We start from the raw sequence: 18,807 nt of genomic DNA, 5'->3' as shown, positions 1-18,807 counted from the left end.
CTTCAATTAGTAAGAAATAACATGTTTTCTGACTATGAATAAACACAAGTTAGGAACTCAAACTCCACTGTATTTATTTGTTTGACACTTTCATATCGCTGGTGCTTAGCCTTTAATCCGCACCTACCTGACAGTTATAAGTATTTCACCCCTGAACCAGAGGTTATTGAGATATTTCTCTATTAAAGGCATAGAACTGTGAGAAATTAAAACTGTTCGAGGGGAGGTGTGGATCTATACAGTCGCCATAAAAGGAGGGCAGGGGTGTATATTAAACAAATGTAACGGGCCCTTTAAGTGTGTAAAGTGTGAGTCTGTCCTGCGGATGTAGGGGGCAGTGTGATTCAGAATCGTGAGGACAGCAGCAGAGGAAGAAAACAAGGCGAATTCATAACAAAAGCATGTTCCTGATGTTAAAACGGTAAATTAATCAGCGCAGGGGTTCGGTTTCTCTCAGAAAATACAGCACGGACAAATGGCTTCCAACCCGCCCGGACAAGGTAATAGTGGGCCCACAGGATTAACTAAACTCGGGATTATTGTCGGTGACTCGGTTTTGAGTGTAGAAGATGAATGAGCGGTGCTTTATCTTCATTTTCAATGCCATGACTCATAATAAACACATTGTTCTTCAAGAAGAAGAAGAATTTTGTTTCTAGATGAAGTTAACCCACCTTTAAAAGCGCTTCCGCTGAGTAAATGGGCTCTGGGTTTAGAGCCGCTGTGTGAGAGAGTAGAGCTGGGCGATATGGAGAAAAAGTGTAACATCGCGATATTTAATTTCAAGATATTTATCACGATTCTCTGCATTCTGAAGTTTATTCAGCTGAACCCGACTAATACAAAGCGGTAGTACCACATTTAACACGCATAAGTGTCAAAGTATTGTCCTAATTACATAATAATTATGTAAAATATATTGTTGCTGTCCAATTAAAAACACGTAATTCCCAAAATAGTACATTGAGAGGAAAAGGGGGGAAAACCCTCTTAGCTTTCAGTGTAAGTGAATATAAAAAGCATTTGTAATAATTCGTTCATTATAAAATGTGCACACAGTGAACAGCTGCTGTGTTCAAATGATATTGTAAATTTAGTCATAAATGGAGGTGCATGGCTTTTAATTGGACAGCAATGATATACTATACCCAATCTTTAAAATTATGTCTTAGTTTCTACTTGTCCGTTTTATCACCTCCACTGACCATATATGTCCACTAATCTGTGTGTTGCTCTGTATACTTTGTCATATCACCCTATCTTGTTGGTCTACAATGTAGATGTAAAGTTGCTGCACGGTTTGTGTTTGGATACTGAGACTAGTTGATTAAACAAGTGGTCCTGCTTAATGGGAAAGAAAATCTGCAGCCACACTGGCCTTTAGTGGATAAGATTGGTGACCCATGCCCTAGGGCTTCATCAGTGGACAATGGAAGGTGTTGGCTGGATATTTATGGTTGGTGTACTAGTCCAGCATTGACATAATACACCATGTTTTTAGAATATTATTTCAAGAACTTATTGTTGGGTTTTCATTCAGTAATTTTCATTTATACTAATTTTGAAAGTAACAAAGTAATTTTTAGATATCCTCTAAATAGTCTGAAACCCTTAAAATATCAGCATCATAATAGAAAAAAAATACACATGAATCTGCAGCAAATTGTCTTTTCTGAAAAAGGCGCAACATTAATTTTGTGCATTTTTTAATATTGGTTGTGCTATTCCTGTAGGATTTCAGAATAAAAACCGAGTGGCCATTTTAGCTGAACTGGACAAGGAGAAGCGGCGTCTCATACAGAGTCAGTCAATGAACAATCCAGGAGCAAGGTGAAACAGCTACACACTTTACATACAGTAGTCTGAAAATGTATTTATTTCTTTTATTGTGTATGCTTTTAGCTTTGTGACTTTCAGTACACGTAGGTTGTCATTTGAACGTTCTGGTGATGACTTATTTGTAACCACTTATCCAGTTCAGGGTCACGGTGGGTCCAGAGCCTACCTGGAATCCCAAGGCAGGAATACACCCTGAAGGGGGCGCCAGTCCTTCACAGGGCAACACAGACACACACACTCACCGACACTTTTGAGTCGCCAATCAACCTACCTGTGGGAGAAAACCCACGCAGACACAGAGAGAACACACCACACTCCTCACAGACAGTCACCCGGAGGAAACCCACACAGACACAGGGAGAACACACCACACTCCTCACAGACAGTCACCCGGAGCGGGAATCGAACCCACAACCTCCAGGTCCCTGGAGCTGTGTGACTGTGACACTACCTGCTGGGCCACCATGGCACCCTCCATAATAACATGAGACTACAATTCTAAAATGAAGTCACAATAATAAGTCATAGTAATTTTTAACCATATATTTTGGGTAAAAATGGTAAAATATCTTCAGACTTGCTCAGTCAATTTTTTTAACTTTTATTTTAATTTTATATTTGGTTATACAGCATCCCAATTTCAAGACCAGCGGTCAACAAGGACTTCCGGGACCAAGCAGAACAGCAGCACATTGCTGCTCAGCAGAAAGCAGCTTTACAGGTATCGGTTCTGTTTCCATCTGAGATCTGCTGACTTGTAGTTCTTAAGCATCTAAATGAGTGTTGAAATAAGACTCTGGATCGCAAATAACTTCCTTCCATTGGCTCACAGTTCATTACAGGGTCAAGTTTAAGGTTCGTTTGTGTTTTTAAGGTCCTAAATAGGGCACCTTCTTATATCTCAGAGTTACTAACGACTCCTTCCTGTGGCCTTTAGGTCAGTTGTGTTAGAGCAATGACAGTAGTAAGTAATGAGTTAATGCAACTGCTGATGAACCACACTGTTTTTGTTTTGTTTCAGCATGCACATGCACATTCGTCTGGCTTTTTCATCACTCAGGACTCTTCATTTGGAAATCTCATCCTCCCTGTCCTGCCCAGGCTTGATCCAGAGTAATGATGAAATGAAACGGCCAACGTTAAAATGACACTTGTCTTCTTTAGTAAAGGCTGGCTGTTTGCTTGCCTCAAGCATTGGAAAATTACACCACCTTCAAACTGAGTCTTCAAGAGCAAATTATCTGCACCCATTGAATCCTGTTGCTCTACAGACTACAGACTATGACATGTATTAATTGTCATTAAATGTGTTTTTTTTTTATTATTTCACATAAAATAAATTTGCTTTGTTAATAGTTCTAACGTGATACTTTGTGCTCCCACTGTACAATAGTTGCTTTTTAATTTTAATTGAATTGCATGACATTACAGGACATTTGCCTGTCCTTAGTTTGTACCTGGGCATACTCAAGTGGAGAATGCTCATATATTCCCTATCACTGAGTTCCTAAAACAAACAGAGGCAGCTGTGGGTTTCTCCACTCGAGGTTTGAAGCGTCAGATGTTGTAAAGCTTGTAAAGCAGATGTTGCTTCTTTTTTATCTTGATATGAAAGTAAGAATTAACTGGAATTTTGAAAAAAGACACCACCGCAAAGACAACTGCTTAAAAAACTGCCTTATTTCTAGCTTTCTAAATTTATTCCAGTGTTGTTTTCACACTTGCATCACTTTTATCTTGTAGATTAATTTCATGATGTTGACCACTTGAGAAGAAGCATCTGAAATATCTGAGGAGTCCACCATTATAGAGTGGGACTTTCTCAGTGAGTGGGATGGCTCTCCCTATTTTATTATGATAATCAACGTGGGCTTCTCTTGGCTAACAGGACAGATCCGGGATGTTAATCTTGTCTTCTAAACGTGTTAGATGTCCAGTGCTTGTCGAAAAGAAGCTGTGGCTGGGTTCACATCTTGTAAAATTTTAAATGACAGCTCAACATTTTCCAGGCAGCACAAGCACAAAAACATGTCTTTTTAAATTTTTGGTTTATTACTGGTAGTCAGTGACAGCACCGGCTTTGATGTGTTTGATAATGACACTCATCAGCTTAAGATAATACAACATGAATCTACTTTAAAAGTTAAATACGAGGGGAAAGGTTCCATGGCAAAAACCACAGACTTTTTCATTTGTAACAAGTGAGCATGCTTTTATCATGAAACGAACCTGACTGATCAATATTCCATCAATAATCATAGAAAGTGTTTGAAATTAGGTCAATACTGGCAGTCATAACGGTAATACAAGACACATAAAACAATGAAATCCTAAACTGTAGCATGAAGATTCACTGAAAAATCAAACTAGACACTGATTAAGGGAACCTAGTTTTAGTGTTTTTTCATCCGTCTGCTGTTTCTCTACTGCATTCTCACCCACAAATGCAGAGGCAACAGGAGCGACTGGTTAAAGTGACATGGAAAAAGGAGGACAGGTCATTTTGAGAGGGCAACACATAATGGGATGTTCTAAAGCATAGCTTAATGAGCTGAAATGAGGGTTCCCATGTCTAGGAAATTGATTTCTCAGGACAAATTTTGTGGCTTATTTACATGATGGCAGTTCCTCATTTAAAATGACACAAAACTGCCACATCATTTGTATCAAAGTTCACAATAAAAACCCTAACGACCCCTTATTGATTTACTGACCAATCATCATATGATTCTAGTTCCACTAAAAAATTAGAAGTGAACGTTCTACGTTCTGCTGTGCTAATGCGCCTTCGCTCCAACCAGGGGCTCTGACACAGCATCCTTTAGACACCCCTTGTTATTAGTAAATTCAGCTATTTAAGGTGCACTCATTCAACTGGGCACACACAGCTTGTATGATCTCCACAGAAAAGCACTGAAAAATAGAACGGGTAATTTGGAATAAGTTCAAAACTAATCGTTCAACATCTGTACCACACCCCTGACACCCCCCACTCTTATGTTTTCATGATTGAATGCCACCAAATCCACACACAATTTCCCTAAGTCTTTTCTAAAGCCTTCCCAGAAGAGTGGAATCTGTTTCTGCATGTAATGTGAATGGGCTCAGTATTAATACCTTTAATATCAGTGGAGAAAATAAGGGATGAGCAGGTGTCCTATAAAAACTTGGCTATATTTTGTATCTGTCCATACGGGATACTACAGTTTACCAAACTCACAGATATGAATGAACACTCAAATTTGACATTGGCAGCTACAGCTGCTTTATCGTCACTGTCCAAAAAAACGGTATCTCCAAAAACGGTAACTTCACAGGAGAAGGAAAAAACCTTCTTGACTTTCAATGGAAGTCAATGCAAAAAGTAATTTTGGAGCATATCTATTGGTTTATTCGTCATGAAATGTTCACACAGTGGAGATGCATGTTTTATATTGGACGGCGATGATATGCAACCAATGTGTTTTAACGGCCAGACTCGTTAAACACTCCTCCAGGGCTTCAATAATGTTTCCTGGATACACTTTCGAAAATCAATGTTGTACAAGACTGGAAACAAAATATTACTACCTTTACCTTCATTCCCTTAATTTAACAGTAAATTATCTCATGGAAAACACCCTCTGCGTGACCCACCATGGTAATCACCCACCTTCCCCGCCTCTCTCCGTTGATTTCAGGACAGAAAATGTAAAAGTGAATTACACACTGCAAATACAGGGGGAGCCCAGGAGCAAAACACCAAATCTTACCTAGTGTTTCTTCAGCTAGCAGGTGTAGCCCACAGTGACACGTTAGTTAGAGCTAATGTGGCTTTTCATTTCAGTTTGTGTGGGAACCCTGAAAACTATGACATGGGAGGGGTCATTCTCTCCCATATCTTACCGTCAACAAGACAAATCTACAACAATAAAATAATGTCTCTCCATTCAAACCCATTCCTGTGCTAAAATAATGAAACAGAAATATCAAGTATTTCTCACATTTCACTAGTCATTAACACTCAGAAATTAGGGAGAAAACGAATACCTTATTAACACATTACACCGTTTCCTTGTACTGAGGTGTAACGTACACAAAACAGCTAATACTTGATTAGAAGCTTGCTGTTAATGTGAACAGGATTAGAGCAGATAATGCTCTTCCCCGGCAATGTGTAAGAAATATGTGATATTCCTAGTTCATTGTTCTAGTATATAAATCACTCTGAGCTTTTTTTCCCCCCATGATAAGCATTTTGCAAAGTCCCATACATACAGTATGGCCAAAGCGTTGCTGCCCCTGGACAAATAACACATTTAATTGATTTTCAAAGTGAAAATAAGTGCACATCCTCTACAGAGAACACACTTCCATTTTATTCACAGTTGCAGCTTATTTGCCAAATACAAAATGTATCTTTTGCAATTTGTAAGAAATGTATTATATATGTTTCATTCGTCCAATGAGTTAAAAAAACATGAATGCACTACAATTTACAGGAAAGATGTACTATTTATTTTTGTTCCCTGTAGATGACGTGTTACCCTATTTTTACGTAGAAAACCAGGGTACGCAAACCTTTGCATACGACTGTAATGAAAAGATAAAGAAGTCTGTAGGCGGGGTTTATTTACTGACAATTGGTAAAAGCTCCCCCTTTGCTTTCATGGCTTTGATCTTGGCCTTGATGCTGTCATCCATGGCCTGTTTGCACCTGATGGCGTAGTGGGCGAGGGTCTCCTCCTTCTCGTCCCACGGGGGCAGGGCGTGGAAGACCTCCGGAGCAGCCAAACTGAGCTCCGCAATGGCTGCTGTCCTGGAGATGGTGTTACGGTCCACTCCAACACGGTCGAAGGCCACTTTCATAGAGACACTCCGGCGGAACTCCTGCAGAGCCGTCATGTAGCGTGCAATCACACCAACAACGTTTTTCACTGTAGGAAAAGATACAGTCATTAAGACTGACTTGATTTCTTCTTTTGCAATCTGTGTCAGTACAGTTTGTAAAATAAAATTATGTCAGAAAAATGATTTCTTTTGTTTTCTCTAGAGTAAAAATACATGACTAGTAATCGGTTATCCATTTCCTGTGTCTGGTATTGGTTTACATCTCACTAGAATGAGAGATTTGTTATAAAAAGTAAAGACTATCAAAGAACAGGATGCTGTCTTTTTCCAAATGCAGTAAATGAGACAAAAATGTGAATGAATCCTGTTTCTTTAGTTTCGCATTTGCCTTGTTTATCCTCGGTACAGGGGAAATTCAGAATTCGATTTCAGTGATAACCCCTCTTTTGTAAGACACACAATGTGCTGTGATCAAATTCAAATCAAAATCTATTTATTTACAGCTGATTTTGTTGAAAAAGCAGCATTACAAAATTAGTAAACAGAACCGCACTGTGATTTTCCCTGGAATAACAGAATTACACCTACTTCTGACTCGAGTGTTTTCTCCGTCCCTGTTTCTCTTGGAAGACACTTTGATGGTCCTCTGTCGCTCTAAAGGATGCAGCTCCACTTCTTCAAAAGAGTCAAAAAGAGCTGGGGATTCAAACTGATTGCCCTCCTCAGCGAACGGACCAATCAGCTGATGCGAGCTCCCTGCTTCCATCTGACTGGAGGGATGACCTCTTCTTTTATCTGTCAAAGACACAAAGACACTAGTGGTGGTCAAATTCCCATTCATTCCATCTGTAGTTCTTTGACCCAAATGTCTTTAATCAATTCGCACAGATATTTTTGCTTTGTTTAAACACTTTATTACATATTATTTATTATTTTTTTAAATCTATTCACTCGTTTGTACTACATGGATCCAGGTGCTTACCGGGCCGAAGCTGGTCTTGAAGGAATTCACAGATGAGTTCAGCCTTTTTGGTGAGCTCCTGCTGAAGCAGCTCTTTGTCCTGTTTTAAGCTGCTGATGGTTTCCCCAAGTATCTGACTTCTGCTCCTTTCAGCCTGGAGAAGAGCCTTCAGCTTCTCTATCTCATACACAGCAGGAGGCACTGGTTCATAAACAAAAAATGGAAAGTTAAGCTGCAGTATCAGCTTATGCTCTTCTTTACACAAGATGTAAAGCACTGCTGTGAGGATATGATTGCATGCGAGCATTAGTATGGTCAAGCACTAATATGGTTGATCACAAATCACAAGTCCAACACATCCCGAAAACCCAGACATTAAGTATGATGACCTTAATGCTTTCCTATAAAGTTAACACAAGAACGTTAATGTAAAGTATCTAAACTTGCTATTAATGAGACACTGTTAAATGTCAGTGCTTGTATAGGTGTTTTTTTTCCCTCCTGCTTTTCTTGTTTTTATGGCTGCCTCCTCTTTTCACAGATGGTTGGGCCAGTGAGCATGAAGAATTGGAGCCCATGTGGTGGAGCTTGATGTTTAAAAAAAGAGCACATATATATATATATTCTTTGTGAGACGTGACATAACATTAGCCTTGTCCCAATTGAAGCCCAAAGCCTGAGATCCACTTCAAAGTCTACACATTGGTGATGCCAACAAGATACAAACTGGGCAAAAAACCTGAATGGTGCTTGGTTTAAATGCATGTGTTTGGGATGGACTTGTGTGATTTACAGTACCAGTCAAAAGTTTGGACATCTTCACATTAGTTATTGGTTGGATAGGGCTGTTCACTGTAGAGAACCATGTACCAGCTCCTACCTCTGCACAACTCAAGCTATGGTCTCAAACACAGTAAGAATGTGAGCAGTTCTAGAAATTAACTCTTGACAAGGCCTCAGCTGTTCACTGAAATCCATTCCAGGTGACGACCTCATGTAGCTGACTGAGACAACTGTCATCAAAGCACAGTGGCACAGCAAGGCACAGTGGTGCAGCAGGTAGTGTTGCAGTCACACAGTTCCAGGGACCTGGAGGTTGTGGGTTCGATTCCCGTTCCAGGTGACTGTCTGTGAGGAGTTGGTGTGTTCTCCCTGTGTCCCGGAGCACATGGGTTTCCTCCGGGTGCTCCAGTTTCCTCCCACAGTCTAATAACACATGTTAGTAGGTGGATTGGCGACTCAAACGTGTGAGTGTGTGTGTGTGTTGCCCTGTGAAAGACTGGCGCCCCCTCCAGGGTGTATTCCCGCCTTGCGCCCAATGATTCCAGGTAGGCTCTGGACCCACCGCGACCCTGAACTGGATAAGGGTTACAGATAATGAATGAATGAATGGTTTGTTTAACACTTTTTTGTTTACTACATAATTCCATGTGTTTTTCCTAATTTTAATGTCTTCCATATTAATTTGCAATGTAAATAATACAAAACCAAGGGGAAAAAAGCATTTAAATAGTTGGTGTCCAAACTTTTGACTGCTACTGTAAATTTACAAGGTGTGGAAAATGGCCCAAAACAAAAGAAACCTTCCCTGAGTGTGTGTGTCCAAACATTTGACTGGTGGTGTATAATCAGTCACACCTTTATACACTTTTGAAAAGTCAAAACACCAAATTGTTGTTTTTTTGGGGGGGGACTGTGGGAGCAAAGTCACTCAGACACAAGGAGAACACACTATACACCTCACAGTGAACCCAAAACCCCAGGACCATGACAGTGACACTACCTGTTTTGGCACCTTGCCACCCTGGCCTGACTATGCTGGTGTGTTATCTGTTCCGTCCAGGATTTATAACAGTATTTTTTATTTAAAACGTGAGTGCACTATCCATGGAGCATTCATGGTGTTTTTATTGTTCCTGTGCACATTAAAGTTTGTCCTGTACACACCATTTTGTGCTTATTCTCAGATATTCGGCACAGTTAATAACTGTCTCTGCTCCTTTTAACCCGGGGCCGACGTTGAAACAGGCTAGAGATGTGCGAGTACTTCTCAGCCAATGAAAACGAAAAGTGGCAGTAATAATTCCACTGGTCATAACTGACTGGCCAAATACCACAGCAATATTGCACTGAAAATCCACAGAATGGCTCTCTAGCACAGGACAAGCATGAACTAGAGCATTTATAATCGGATTATAAACGTTTATTTTGCACAAGAGTAATTTAAACTAAGAGTGCTCTATCATTCTCAATTTTAATATGGAATAAGAACAATCCCTGACCTCTAATTAATTAAAAAATATATAAATTCAATTAAGTCACTATACAGATACTCCCCCCACCCTTTTTCTCTATTACACACACACACACACACTGTTCTTTAACATTTTTATTACAATCCTTGGTTAGAAAATAACAAATCAAACCACTCAGGATGCATCAAATATAAAAAAACAACTATTTACACATCAACAACAAAGAGAGATTGCAGCACAAAGTTCACTCCTTTCATATTTGGGATAAAAGTGAATAATTAAGCAAGTTTACCACATATTGTGCAATATGGGAATATTAGTTTACCATAGTGTTGAGTCTTCGGTCTCTTCAGATGAACTCACCAAGGGTCCTGTTTGTCTACAGGTGCTTATACATATTTTTTCTCAAAGCAAATGATATATATCCACACCCACCCCCCCACACACACATCTAAAAATGTGTAACTGATGCAGCTGAGATACATTTATGGTCCATTGTGGTCTACACTGGAGTAGATCAACACAAATGTCTCTAAAAGGGCATGTCTGAAGCAGAAATAAATAATAAAGCAATAAATAAATGTAAGGAAAAAGAAATCTAAATTTCAAGGTCCGTCTAGACCGTATAAAAATGTTGCCGAAAGGATGAGGTCCTGGGCATCAATGACCACAACTAGTTTCTGTCGAGCATTTTAAAAACATGCTTTTATAAAGACTTCACATTTGTCTGCTGAATTAGGCTGGGCGATATGTTTTAAAAAAGATATCACAACGATTCCTGGTTCTGCTGGTAGAGGCGGTAAAACTGCTTTATTTAAAGCACTGATATTTTATACTCCTATACTGTATTTCCCAAATATGTCTTAATATTACCAATCCACACATGTAAGAAAACTGGCATATTGCCTTAAAGGAAAACTGAACCATGAAGAATGGCATTATCCACCATGTTGTTAAACCACATTTTCTTAAATTTACCAATTGGGCGTAAGAATACGCAACAGCGTACAGTGTATTATACACGTATTCCGTGTATACACTTCATGTGAAAATAATATGTTGCTGCTGAGACTACAATGTATGAGATTATTAACGTGTACTGAGTTACTTTTAATGTTGTACATAGACTCAGTGGCTCTTTAGAAATGCCTACATTGCAGTACTACATAGATTTCAATTAAAAAGGATCACCATAGGACCACCGTCAAACAGATATTTGATTGGAGGGCCATTCTCAGCTCAGCAGTGACACTGATATGATAATGATGTCATAATGATGTGACAGTTCATACATTTTCTACCCTACATTACATTTTTTTATCTTGTCAATTGGTGAACTAATAAATGATGGGAGCTCTGAAGAGACAATTTAGGAACAACGAGATTTTCAATGCCCAATATTTTACGGGTAAATTCCAAGTGGAATCTATTTGTTATTTAATATGTCTTATAAAGCATTCTGACTGCATCTTTACAAGGCAGCAAAAGAAGACCTAACCGGTCTAACCAGTGACCAAGAAAAACAATCTTTACATTGTCTGGTCCCTGTACATTTACAAAATATCTGCAATAATAACACTGATCACACTAATACAATGGAGATTGGTGACTGAAAACCCTGACAGATCTCAGGAATAGTTTCACATATACGAAGATCCCGATTTCTGTGGACTGTGGAAAAACGATGACTCTTGTGCTAGTTTTTTTCTCTGACCAATTCTCAGCCTGCATTTGTTGATGCAGGCTTTCTTCAGCTTTGCTGACTCCACAGGAGTCCATCCTTCCAAACTGGAGCAATGCAGGACATAAGCTGTAAAGACATTAAATACATTTTTATTTCAAATTGTTCCAAGGTTAACTTAAGAGTACAATGGGTACTTTAAAAATACCGGATGTAATACTTGCCTATAATCCCATCTACAGTTCTTCTGTCCAGGATTTTTTTACCGTCTGGCACTTTGCCCCTTTTCCCAAAAGCCACAGCCCCTACAAGGTCTTCCTCGCTGAAAAAGTGTTCAAACAGGAGGTGAAAAAGCCTCATGCTGTCCTGCCTGGACTCCTGGTGCATGGTGCTCAGTCTGGACGTGGGCAGGTAGAGTCCACAGCCTGGAAAGAGCTCCTGCACACCAACTCTGGGAGGACTGGCCTCGGGGACGCGAGCTCTTTCATGAATCACGAGGACTCGAGAGATTACTGCCTGCAGGTTTTGTAACGTGATGGGATCTAAAGGGGAAAAGTTAAATAGAGTTAAAAGTCTTAAAGCTGTAACAAATGACAAAACCTAATACCTCAAAAACGAAAACAACAGTTTGCACAAAACATCTGTGAAAATTGGTGCTTTTCTTTTGCATCTCCATGGATACGAAACCCGATAAGACTTGAGTGGTTAGTGTGTAATAAAAGAAAATGTGCATGGACAGATGTAAATCTCACCAATGGTACTTATGAATTCCTCAAGCTCTCGTTTGTCTTCAGAATGCCTCTCAGTATTCGGGGAGAACTCTGATGTGGAAGCCCAGAAGTGTTCGTCTGAGTTCAGAGTGGATGGAGGACGGCAGCCTGCAACACAACAAACGAAAATATTAACACTAACTTAACTCATATACTCAGGGCTGAGAAATTGATAGAAATTTTACAGTAACTACAAACGTTTATACCCTTTACCTCTACGTTGGCCCATACTTCAGTTTCTCAAGCTCAAAAACTGCTTATCATTCACATTAACTTCCTAGCAGTTACTGAATATAAACACTTAATATAATTACAGAATAAAACGCATTGATAAGTTTAAGGGGAGGCAGTTAACATGAAAGAAGAGACAGTTCGTTCAATTCAGTTTTAATTTCTGACCAACAGAAACCAAAACAATATTTTATAGTGTCCCTAATAGTAGTGGACTGCAACGATTCACAATGAGAAATGGTGCATTTGCACCAATGGCTGAAAAGAGAATTAAAAACAAACAAAGAAACGGGGGGAAAAAAAAAATCAACATTTTCAACAAAGAAATTGGAAAAGTTTTATTTGCAATTATGCAACGCTTCCTTCCAAATTCATTTGCCTCATTCAACGACATGCAAGATACAAAATTAGGAGTTTCCATGTTAGCTAATAATAAACTCATTAATGTTAACAGCATGATCACACATTGAATAGTATAACATAAAATTCTTGCACAAATAACTAACCATGGAAGGCATTCAGAACCTTTTTTCCATCTTCTTTTCAAGAGAACCTGTAAATATGATCAAACGATATTTTATCCACATAATGCATCAGAAATCTGCTATATATTGTGCTTTTATTTAGAGATGGCTTTCATGCACAGCAAAGTGTCTGGATGTATTATTAATAATTATATCCATTACAAAAACACGGTGAGATTCTGTCATGGTACAAACAGAAACTGTCCAAAATACACTCACCTTGTTTTATATCGATTGGCCTTTATAACACGCGTCATCCATTTTTCATGTTGACAGAAATTTCAAATATCCACAGATTCTCTTCCAAAAAACGATTAATCCTTTATTTCAGAGTGGGAGCATGCAGTAGGGACCAAGTTCAGTTCTTTTGAAAATGACTAGCTGCTTCATATTTAGCCTCTCGTGCATATTTGTTTAAAAAAAAGACCTTTTTAGGGCTTTCAGCTTTAGTAACATTTGGCTTTACAGACAGCTCTGTCACTGCTATTTAAGCATATTTAAGGTTTCTCTTGAGAAAAATAAAAAGGTTAAGGAAAATAACGGTTTCTGCCACTTCCTGGAAGAGGGACGTTTGAAAAATACAGAAACAAATGGATTTTAAAAAATTAAACAAATGTTTTTGAATTGATACTGATGATGCTGGAAACAAAGTTAATAAACTGCCATTAGAGATGTTTTATGAAACTGCATCCTTATTGTAAATATATTTCAAGCCATTTTCGCCATAAACACATCTGCAACAGCAGGAAATCTAACAGCTCAAATCTAAACTCACGTAACTGATGTAAAATTGAACTGTTTTGAGAAAAGCATGTTTGAAAAGGTAATTGTTTAGGGATTATTCCATATACTACCTTATATGAAATTAAGCTTCAGTAAACAGACAATAGATATTTAATGGAGCATGAAATCAATAGCGATCAACTTAAACGCTTTGTTAAAACCTAAATAAAATCCCTGTTACCTGTTATTTAAACCATTTAATATTGCAATGACAAGCTGTGCTGTGATACATAGCTTTGCAGCGTGTTTTTTCCCCTTTTTGCTGGAACCATGGAATCATATCAAAATATTAAATGTTTTCACATCCTCATGATCTTGCCGTAGAAGCACCGATATTACACAGGTAGCCTTTAATCTGTGGACTAACCTCAGTAGGCCATGCAACTAGCTAAGAACCCTTCTGTCTGAACCTTTGTGTATAAACTTGCTTTGTCCGGCTTAATCATCAGATTTTGAGTGAGAACCATGGTGCACTGCCTTTCTATTCTGAGTTGTTGCTATCTGTGTAGCCCTTAGCTTGTTACCGCACAACCCAGCAGTCAAACAGAGATGGATGGAGTAGTTACAAAAAGAAAACATAAAAATAACAAGGCAATATTGTACTGGTCTTTTTTAAATCAGAACTATAAAAATACATTTATCTGCCATTTTTTGGATCTGAAAAGGAAACTGTATCAAGGAACTGAGTACAAGATGACGAGGTCATGTTATAGTAATAAAACTGTGTGAAAGCCTTCTGCATTGTGTGCAGACGATCACCTGCTCAAAACAACAAATCCACCCTAAATCCGATGCATTGTACTATGTTGAAATAAATGCACTTAACTGATGCTTTGTGGCTTGTGTTGAGACCGTTTACAAAATATAATTTCGTTTTATAAGCAACACATTCAACAGGGGCACTAAAGAGAGAGCAATATTATGTTCAAAATCACTGATAACTGCTGTTGATTTTTATTCACAAAAGGTCAGTACATCACATGCCTCCCCAGAGACGCAATTATCAGAAGCTACAATTTGATTTTGGCAACGGTTAGCCACGGCCCAGGTTTCTACACAGTAATGGCCTCATTCACTGCATTTCAAAACATCTGAGATGTCAAGGAGTCATTACAGAGTCACATGAGAACAAAGCGATGTCAAGAACCACTATTCAAACACAGTGTTTAAGAGTTTGAGTATAATATTATGGGTTCAGGAGTGTTTTCCAAGGACAGTTTGATAACAGTAACTCTAAAGTGGGCCATGTTTACATTGTTTCTTTGCTGTTAATATCAAAAGGCTTATGCCAGCACTTTGTATACTCTGACGTAGGGGCTCTAATATCCATCATGTGTTCAAACCTGATTTCTGATAAACACAAGATACTTGGTCATGGAAAATGTACTCTCATCCCTGAAGCATATTTCAATGTTTGGACATTTATCAAACTCAAATGTAAGCTGTGCAATTGTAGAAATGTCAAAACAGATGTAGACATTTGGAGACGCTCTGAGTTTGATTGACACTATTATAAATTTAAAAGAAAGTTAAAACTCGCCTTTGTATCGACATTTTATTTGTTTGTTTGTTTGTTTGTTTGTTTTTCAATCAATAAATTCCTTCTATACTATCTTTGAATAGGTGCTGGATAAACAAAATATTTCAGTTTATTATTAACGTGTAATGCATTGATTCATTACCTGTGCCGTCCCCTTTAGCATCTGCACTGAGAGCCTGTTCTGCTAGAATGTCCATCTCGCTGTTAACTGTAGAGTCTCCAAACGACATCTCAAAGTCTCCATTAGGAAGGCTGTCAATCAGATCGCTCCTGCTGTGTCGGCTCGACGATGCTGCACTCAGATTAGCTGCTGGATTTGAGTTCATGTACATCTTGCTCTGTGAACTGCTTCCGGGGGCACGCATGGGCTTGGCCACTGACGAAGAGGCGTTGTCCAATGGTGATGAAGATACGCAGACAGAATCCCCATCCATGGAGGAGGGCCTGTGATGGGCTGATGATATGGATGAGGGTCTGTTCTGGGAGTTTGGTCTGGGTGAGTGGGGGACACTGCTACTGGGCTGAGCACCCTCTGAGCCACCTGGAATTTGGGAGTTAGCCACAGTGTAATAGTCTTCAGCTCTCTCCTGCTTGATCTTCTTTGCTGCTGAATCTCTGCTATCTCCGGAGGTAGGTCCTTTGAGGCCTCTTTTCCTGACAGTGGCCCTTGGCTCTGAATCTCCCTCTTCGTCTGTGGCAGAAGACTCGCAAACAATGTCAAACAGGTGGTTGTTGTATTCCTCTGCAGTGTCATCCATTTCAGATGGGTCGCTGCAGTTGGAGAAGTCGCAGGAGTCTTGGGTCTGGTTAGAGTCGCCCTTGTTCTTGGGCCCGCTGCTCAGGAACCTGTCTGCCGAGTTGCTTGGAATGGCCGAGGCACTCTGCATGAGCGCTTCTGAGCTGATCCCTCGACTGCTCTGGTAACACAGTCGCTCCTTAGGGCCCGGTTTACAGGAACTCATTAAGGGCCAATGGTACGCGTGGCCAGCGTTGCAGCCCCAAAGTGCGGTGAGGCTGCCGTGGGCTCCTTCAGTTAGCAAGTGCTTCAGGTTGGGGATGAGTGTGCAGATAGTTCCGTGGCTGTGAGCCCATTTCACGAGTTTGGATAAGTTTTCTGCTGATGTGTGCAAACAGTCTTCCATGTTGAGTGTAGTCCCCTGAAAACATGCAACACTAAGGTTAAACTTTATTTACCATCAAAGACATGGCAGCCATCTAAGACACTTCATTCCTCATGGTCAAATCTAAATATTTTACCACAATTTTTTGTGCTTTTCAGTTTAACTTTTAATTGTTCGAAAGATTCACGACCAACGTATCAGTAGAGAAGCTCCAAAAACTGCTTTAAGTAAAATACTTGTGCATTAACAGAAATTTTAAAATTGGGAAAGCTTTTCTCTTTCCCCCAAAACGCTACCTTTTTCCAATTAATTATAACCAAAGTTATGTAAAAACCTGTAATAGAGGTCTTACATATTCTTTCATTTCCTCAGCCTTGACGCTCGCCTCAATACCACGCTGTTGTGTGCCATTCTGCCAAACATTATCTCTGTGTTATAAGGCAAAAATTTCCCCATTTAAAACTTGTTGTGAATACTGAAGATGTTGTTCTTTCCTGGCTTCTTTTTTTTGTATTGGTCTTTCATTTCTCTATTTTTTCTCTTTTTAATTTCTTCACCATTTCTTCATTTTTACTTTTATTCCCTCAGTTAATTCCTTTTCGTGTGTGTTTTCCCCTTTCTTCCCCTTTTCCTTTTTGTCTTCACTTGTTTTTTTCTTTACTTTTTCATTTCTAAGGCTTTCTTTTTTCCTCTCAACTTTCTTTATCCGACTAAAAACAGGACCTGTGTGTGGTCCACAAAAGAATGTGGACAGATAGTTTAAGCCCAGAGTTGAGGACTGTCCTGTGTGAAATGTTAATCAGCCCTTTTCCTATTGGACAGGCTTGACTTGGGGCTTACTTTATTTGGATAACTAACTTAAAAATCCAGCTTTGTGGTTTACCCCACAGGTTTATATCCAACAAAATATTGATGGCATCAGCTCTTGCGCTTTGTCGTTAGAAACATTCATCTTAACTCTCCCGTCTCTCGGTCATGAGGCTGAATTAAGCGAACAACAACTATTTAACTACTGTTTTACTAAGTATTAATGCTTTAAGAGCCAAAATGCGTGTCTGATTTCTCTCAGACCAAAACATGAACCAAAAAGCGAAAGTGGGTGTTTATCTCTCTTCACTGCCAGCCTGTGATATTAACCTTAAGCTAAGGTTAGCAATCTGGTTAGCGGTTCATTACGTCCTAAATAAACAACAATAACAGCTCGGTAACTACTAATACGCCTAATATGCTAAAGCTAAACAGTTAGCCGAGCTCCGTGGACATTTGTGGCTGTTTTCGTTTGAACAAAGGGCTGTTTTTGGATAGATAACGAACATTAGCTAAAACAACAAAACAAAGACACAGAAAACATTAACCTACCTCCAGACAGGAGAATCCGGGGCCAGAGGAGCTCACATAAGGCGGTTTATTACAGCTTCTTTCAGTGTTAAACCCCTTTCCGCCGACGGATGCGGTTAAATTCACTCTTCTCTCGAACACAGCGGTGGTTTATTCACAAAATAAAATGGATTCTTTATTATCCTTTCTTTCTGAGGGGACTTTTACACAGAAAACCTTCAGACAACGTCATCTCCTCTTACGTGTCACTGTGAACGCTTTAAAGGTGCACTATGCAAGTTTATTCATTTTCTGTGACGGAGAGGAGAGCCCTATTTATACAGCTCCTGTCATAGGACTGCCTGAAAGTGCACTGACAAGACAGGTTCCTGGTCATTTAACCAATCAAGCGCATCACAGTAAGGAGTATTCACAGTTTAAATGAGCAGATAATGGATACACATAATGGGCTGAATTGACTGATTTGAAGGTTCACATGGTTATCTACGGAGGGCTACAGAGAGCAACAAGGACAATCCCTCCACTAAGTGGGAAATTCACTGAATAAATAAAGACTTTAAGTATGTATTAATAATTTTTACTTAGTGGTTACGGACTTGTGCTGTCATATTTGTGTGACAGAATTTGCCATCACACAGTAATGAGCCAACCTGCATTAGGTAGTGTCTAATATCTTTCATCTCCTGAATTCATTTATTTTTTAATATTAGTGCACCATATAGCGACTAGTGTAAGGAACAGTTAATTTGGAGCCATTTTGAACATAGCCAAGCTCTCTGGTGAAATTGCCTAGTACACCTTTAAAAGCCATTTCAACTTATTTTTTACTTAGCATTGAATAAAGGTTTCTGTGAAACTTGGATTAACACTGGCAAATATCCATCCATCCATCCATTATCTGTAACCGCTTATCCAATTTAGGGTCGCGGGGGGT

At 39.2% G+C, this 18,807-nt stretch overlaps 2 protein-coding genes across 3 annotated transcripts; one reads left to right on the top strand and one right to left on the bottom strand.

The window, feature by feature from the left end:
* The first annotated feature begins 234 nt into the window (after positions 1–234).
* On the top strand, positions 235–3,187 carry inip (ints3 and nabp interacting protein). The gene is made up of 4 exons (XM_066651592.1): positions 235–500; positions 1,734–1,830; positions 2,470–2,560; positions 2,861–3,187. Exons 1-4 carry the CDS (start codon positions 476–478, stop codon positions 2,954–2,956), a joined length of 309 nt encoding a protein of 102 aa, XP_066507689.1. The 5' UTR covers positions 235–475; the 3' UTR covers positions 2,957–3,187.
* Positions 3,188–3,890: 703 nt separating this feature from the next.
* Positions 3,891–18,210, bottom strand: LOC136674951 (uncharacterized protein KIAA1958). 2 transcript variants are annotated; one of them, XM_066651279.1, is made up of 5 exons: positions 17,895–18,210; positions 15,557–16,571; positions 7,652–7,831; positions 7,258–7,464; positions 3,891–6,755 (listed from the first exon to the last, which is right to left on the bottom strand). In XM_066651279.1, exons 2-5 carry the CDS (start codon positions 16,554–16,556, stop codon positions 6,448–6,450), a joined length of 1,695 nt encoding a protein of 564 aa, XP_066507376.1. In that variant the 5' UTR covers positions 16,557–16,571; positions 17,895–18,210; the 3' UTR covers positions 3,891–6,447. The 2 variants fall into 2 exon arrangements, with proteins under 2 accessions (XP_066507376.1, XP_066507377.1); XM_066651280.1 differs by lacking the exons at positions 3,891–6,755; positions 7,258–7,464; positions 7,652–7,831 and adding exons at positions 10,061–11,695; positions 11,791–12,108; positions 12,319–12,444.
* Between the last annotated feature and the right edge of the window lie 597 nt (positions 18,211–18,807).

This window comes from Hoplias malabaricus, chromosome 18 (assembly GCF_029633855.1).
Source record: "Hoplias malabaricus isolate fHopMal1 chromosome 18, fHopMal1.hap1, whole genome shotgun sequence".
Taxonomy (NCBI): Eukaryota; Metazoa; Chordata; class Actinopteri; order Characiformes; family Erythrinidae; genus Hoplias; species Hoplias malabaricus.
The sequence above is the reverse complement of the archived record's forward strand: the minus strand, read 5'-3'. Positions and strand labels throughout refer to the sequence as shown.

What these genes read in the sequence shown, in the direction of transcription:
- inip (XM_066651592.1), top strand. Translation starts at nt 476, where the DNA reads ATGGCTTCCAACCCGCCCGGACAAG. An exon ending in TTCCAACCCGCCCGGACAAG is followed by an intron (nt 501 to 1,733) that starts GTAATAGTGGGC and finishes CTATTCCTGTAG; the next exon opens with GATTTCAGAATAAAAACCGA. An exon ending in ATGAACAATCCAGGAGCAAG is followed by an intron (nt 1,831 to 2,469) that starts GTGAAACAGCTA and finishes TTGGTTATACAG; the next exon opens with CATCCCAATTTCAAGACCAG.
- LOC136674951 (XM_066651279.1), bottom strand. Translation starts at nt 16,556, where the DNA reads ATGGAAGACTGTTTGCACACATCAGCAGAAAACTTATCCAAACTCGTG. An exon ending in TCAAGACCAGCTTCGGCCCG is followed by an intron (nt 7,465 to 7,651) that starts GTAAGCACCTGG and finishes TGTCTTTGACAG; the next exon opens with ATAAAAGAAGAGGTCATCCC. An exon ending in AGAAAACACTCGAGTCAGAA is followed by an intron (nt 6,756 to 7,257) that starts GTAGGTGTAATT and finishes CTTTTCCTACAG; the next exon opens with TGAAAAACGTTGTTGGTGTG.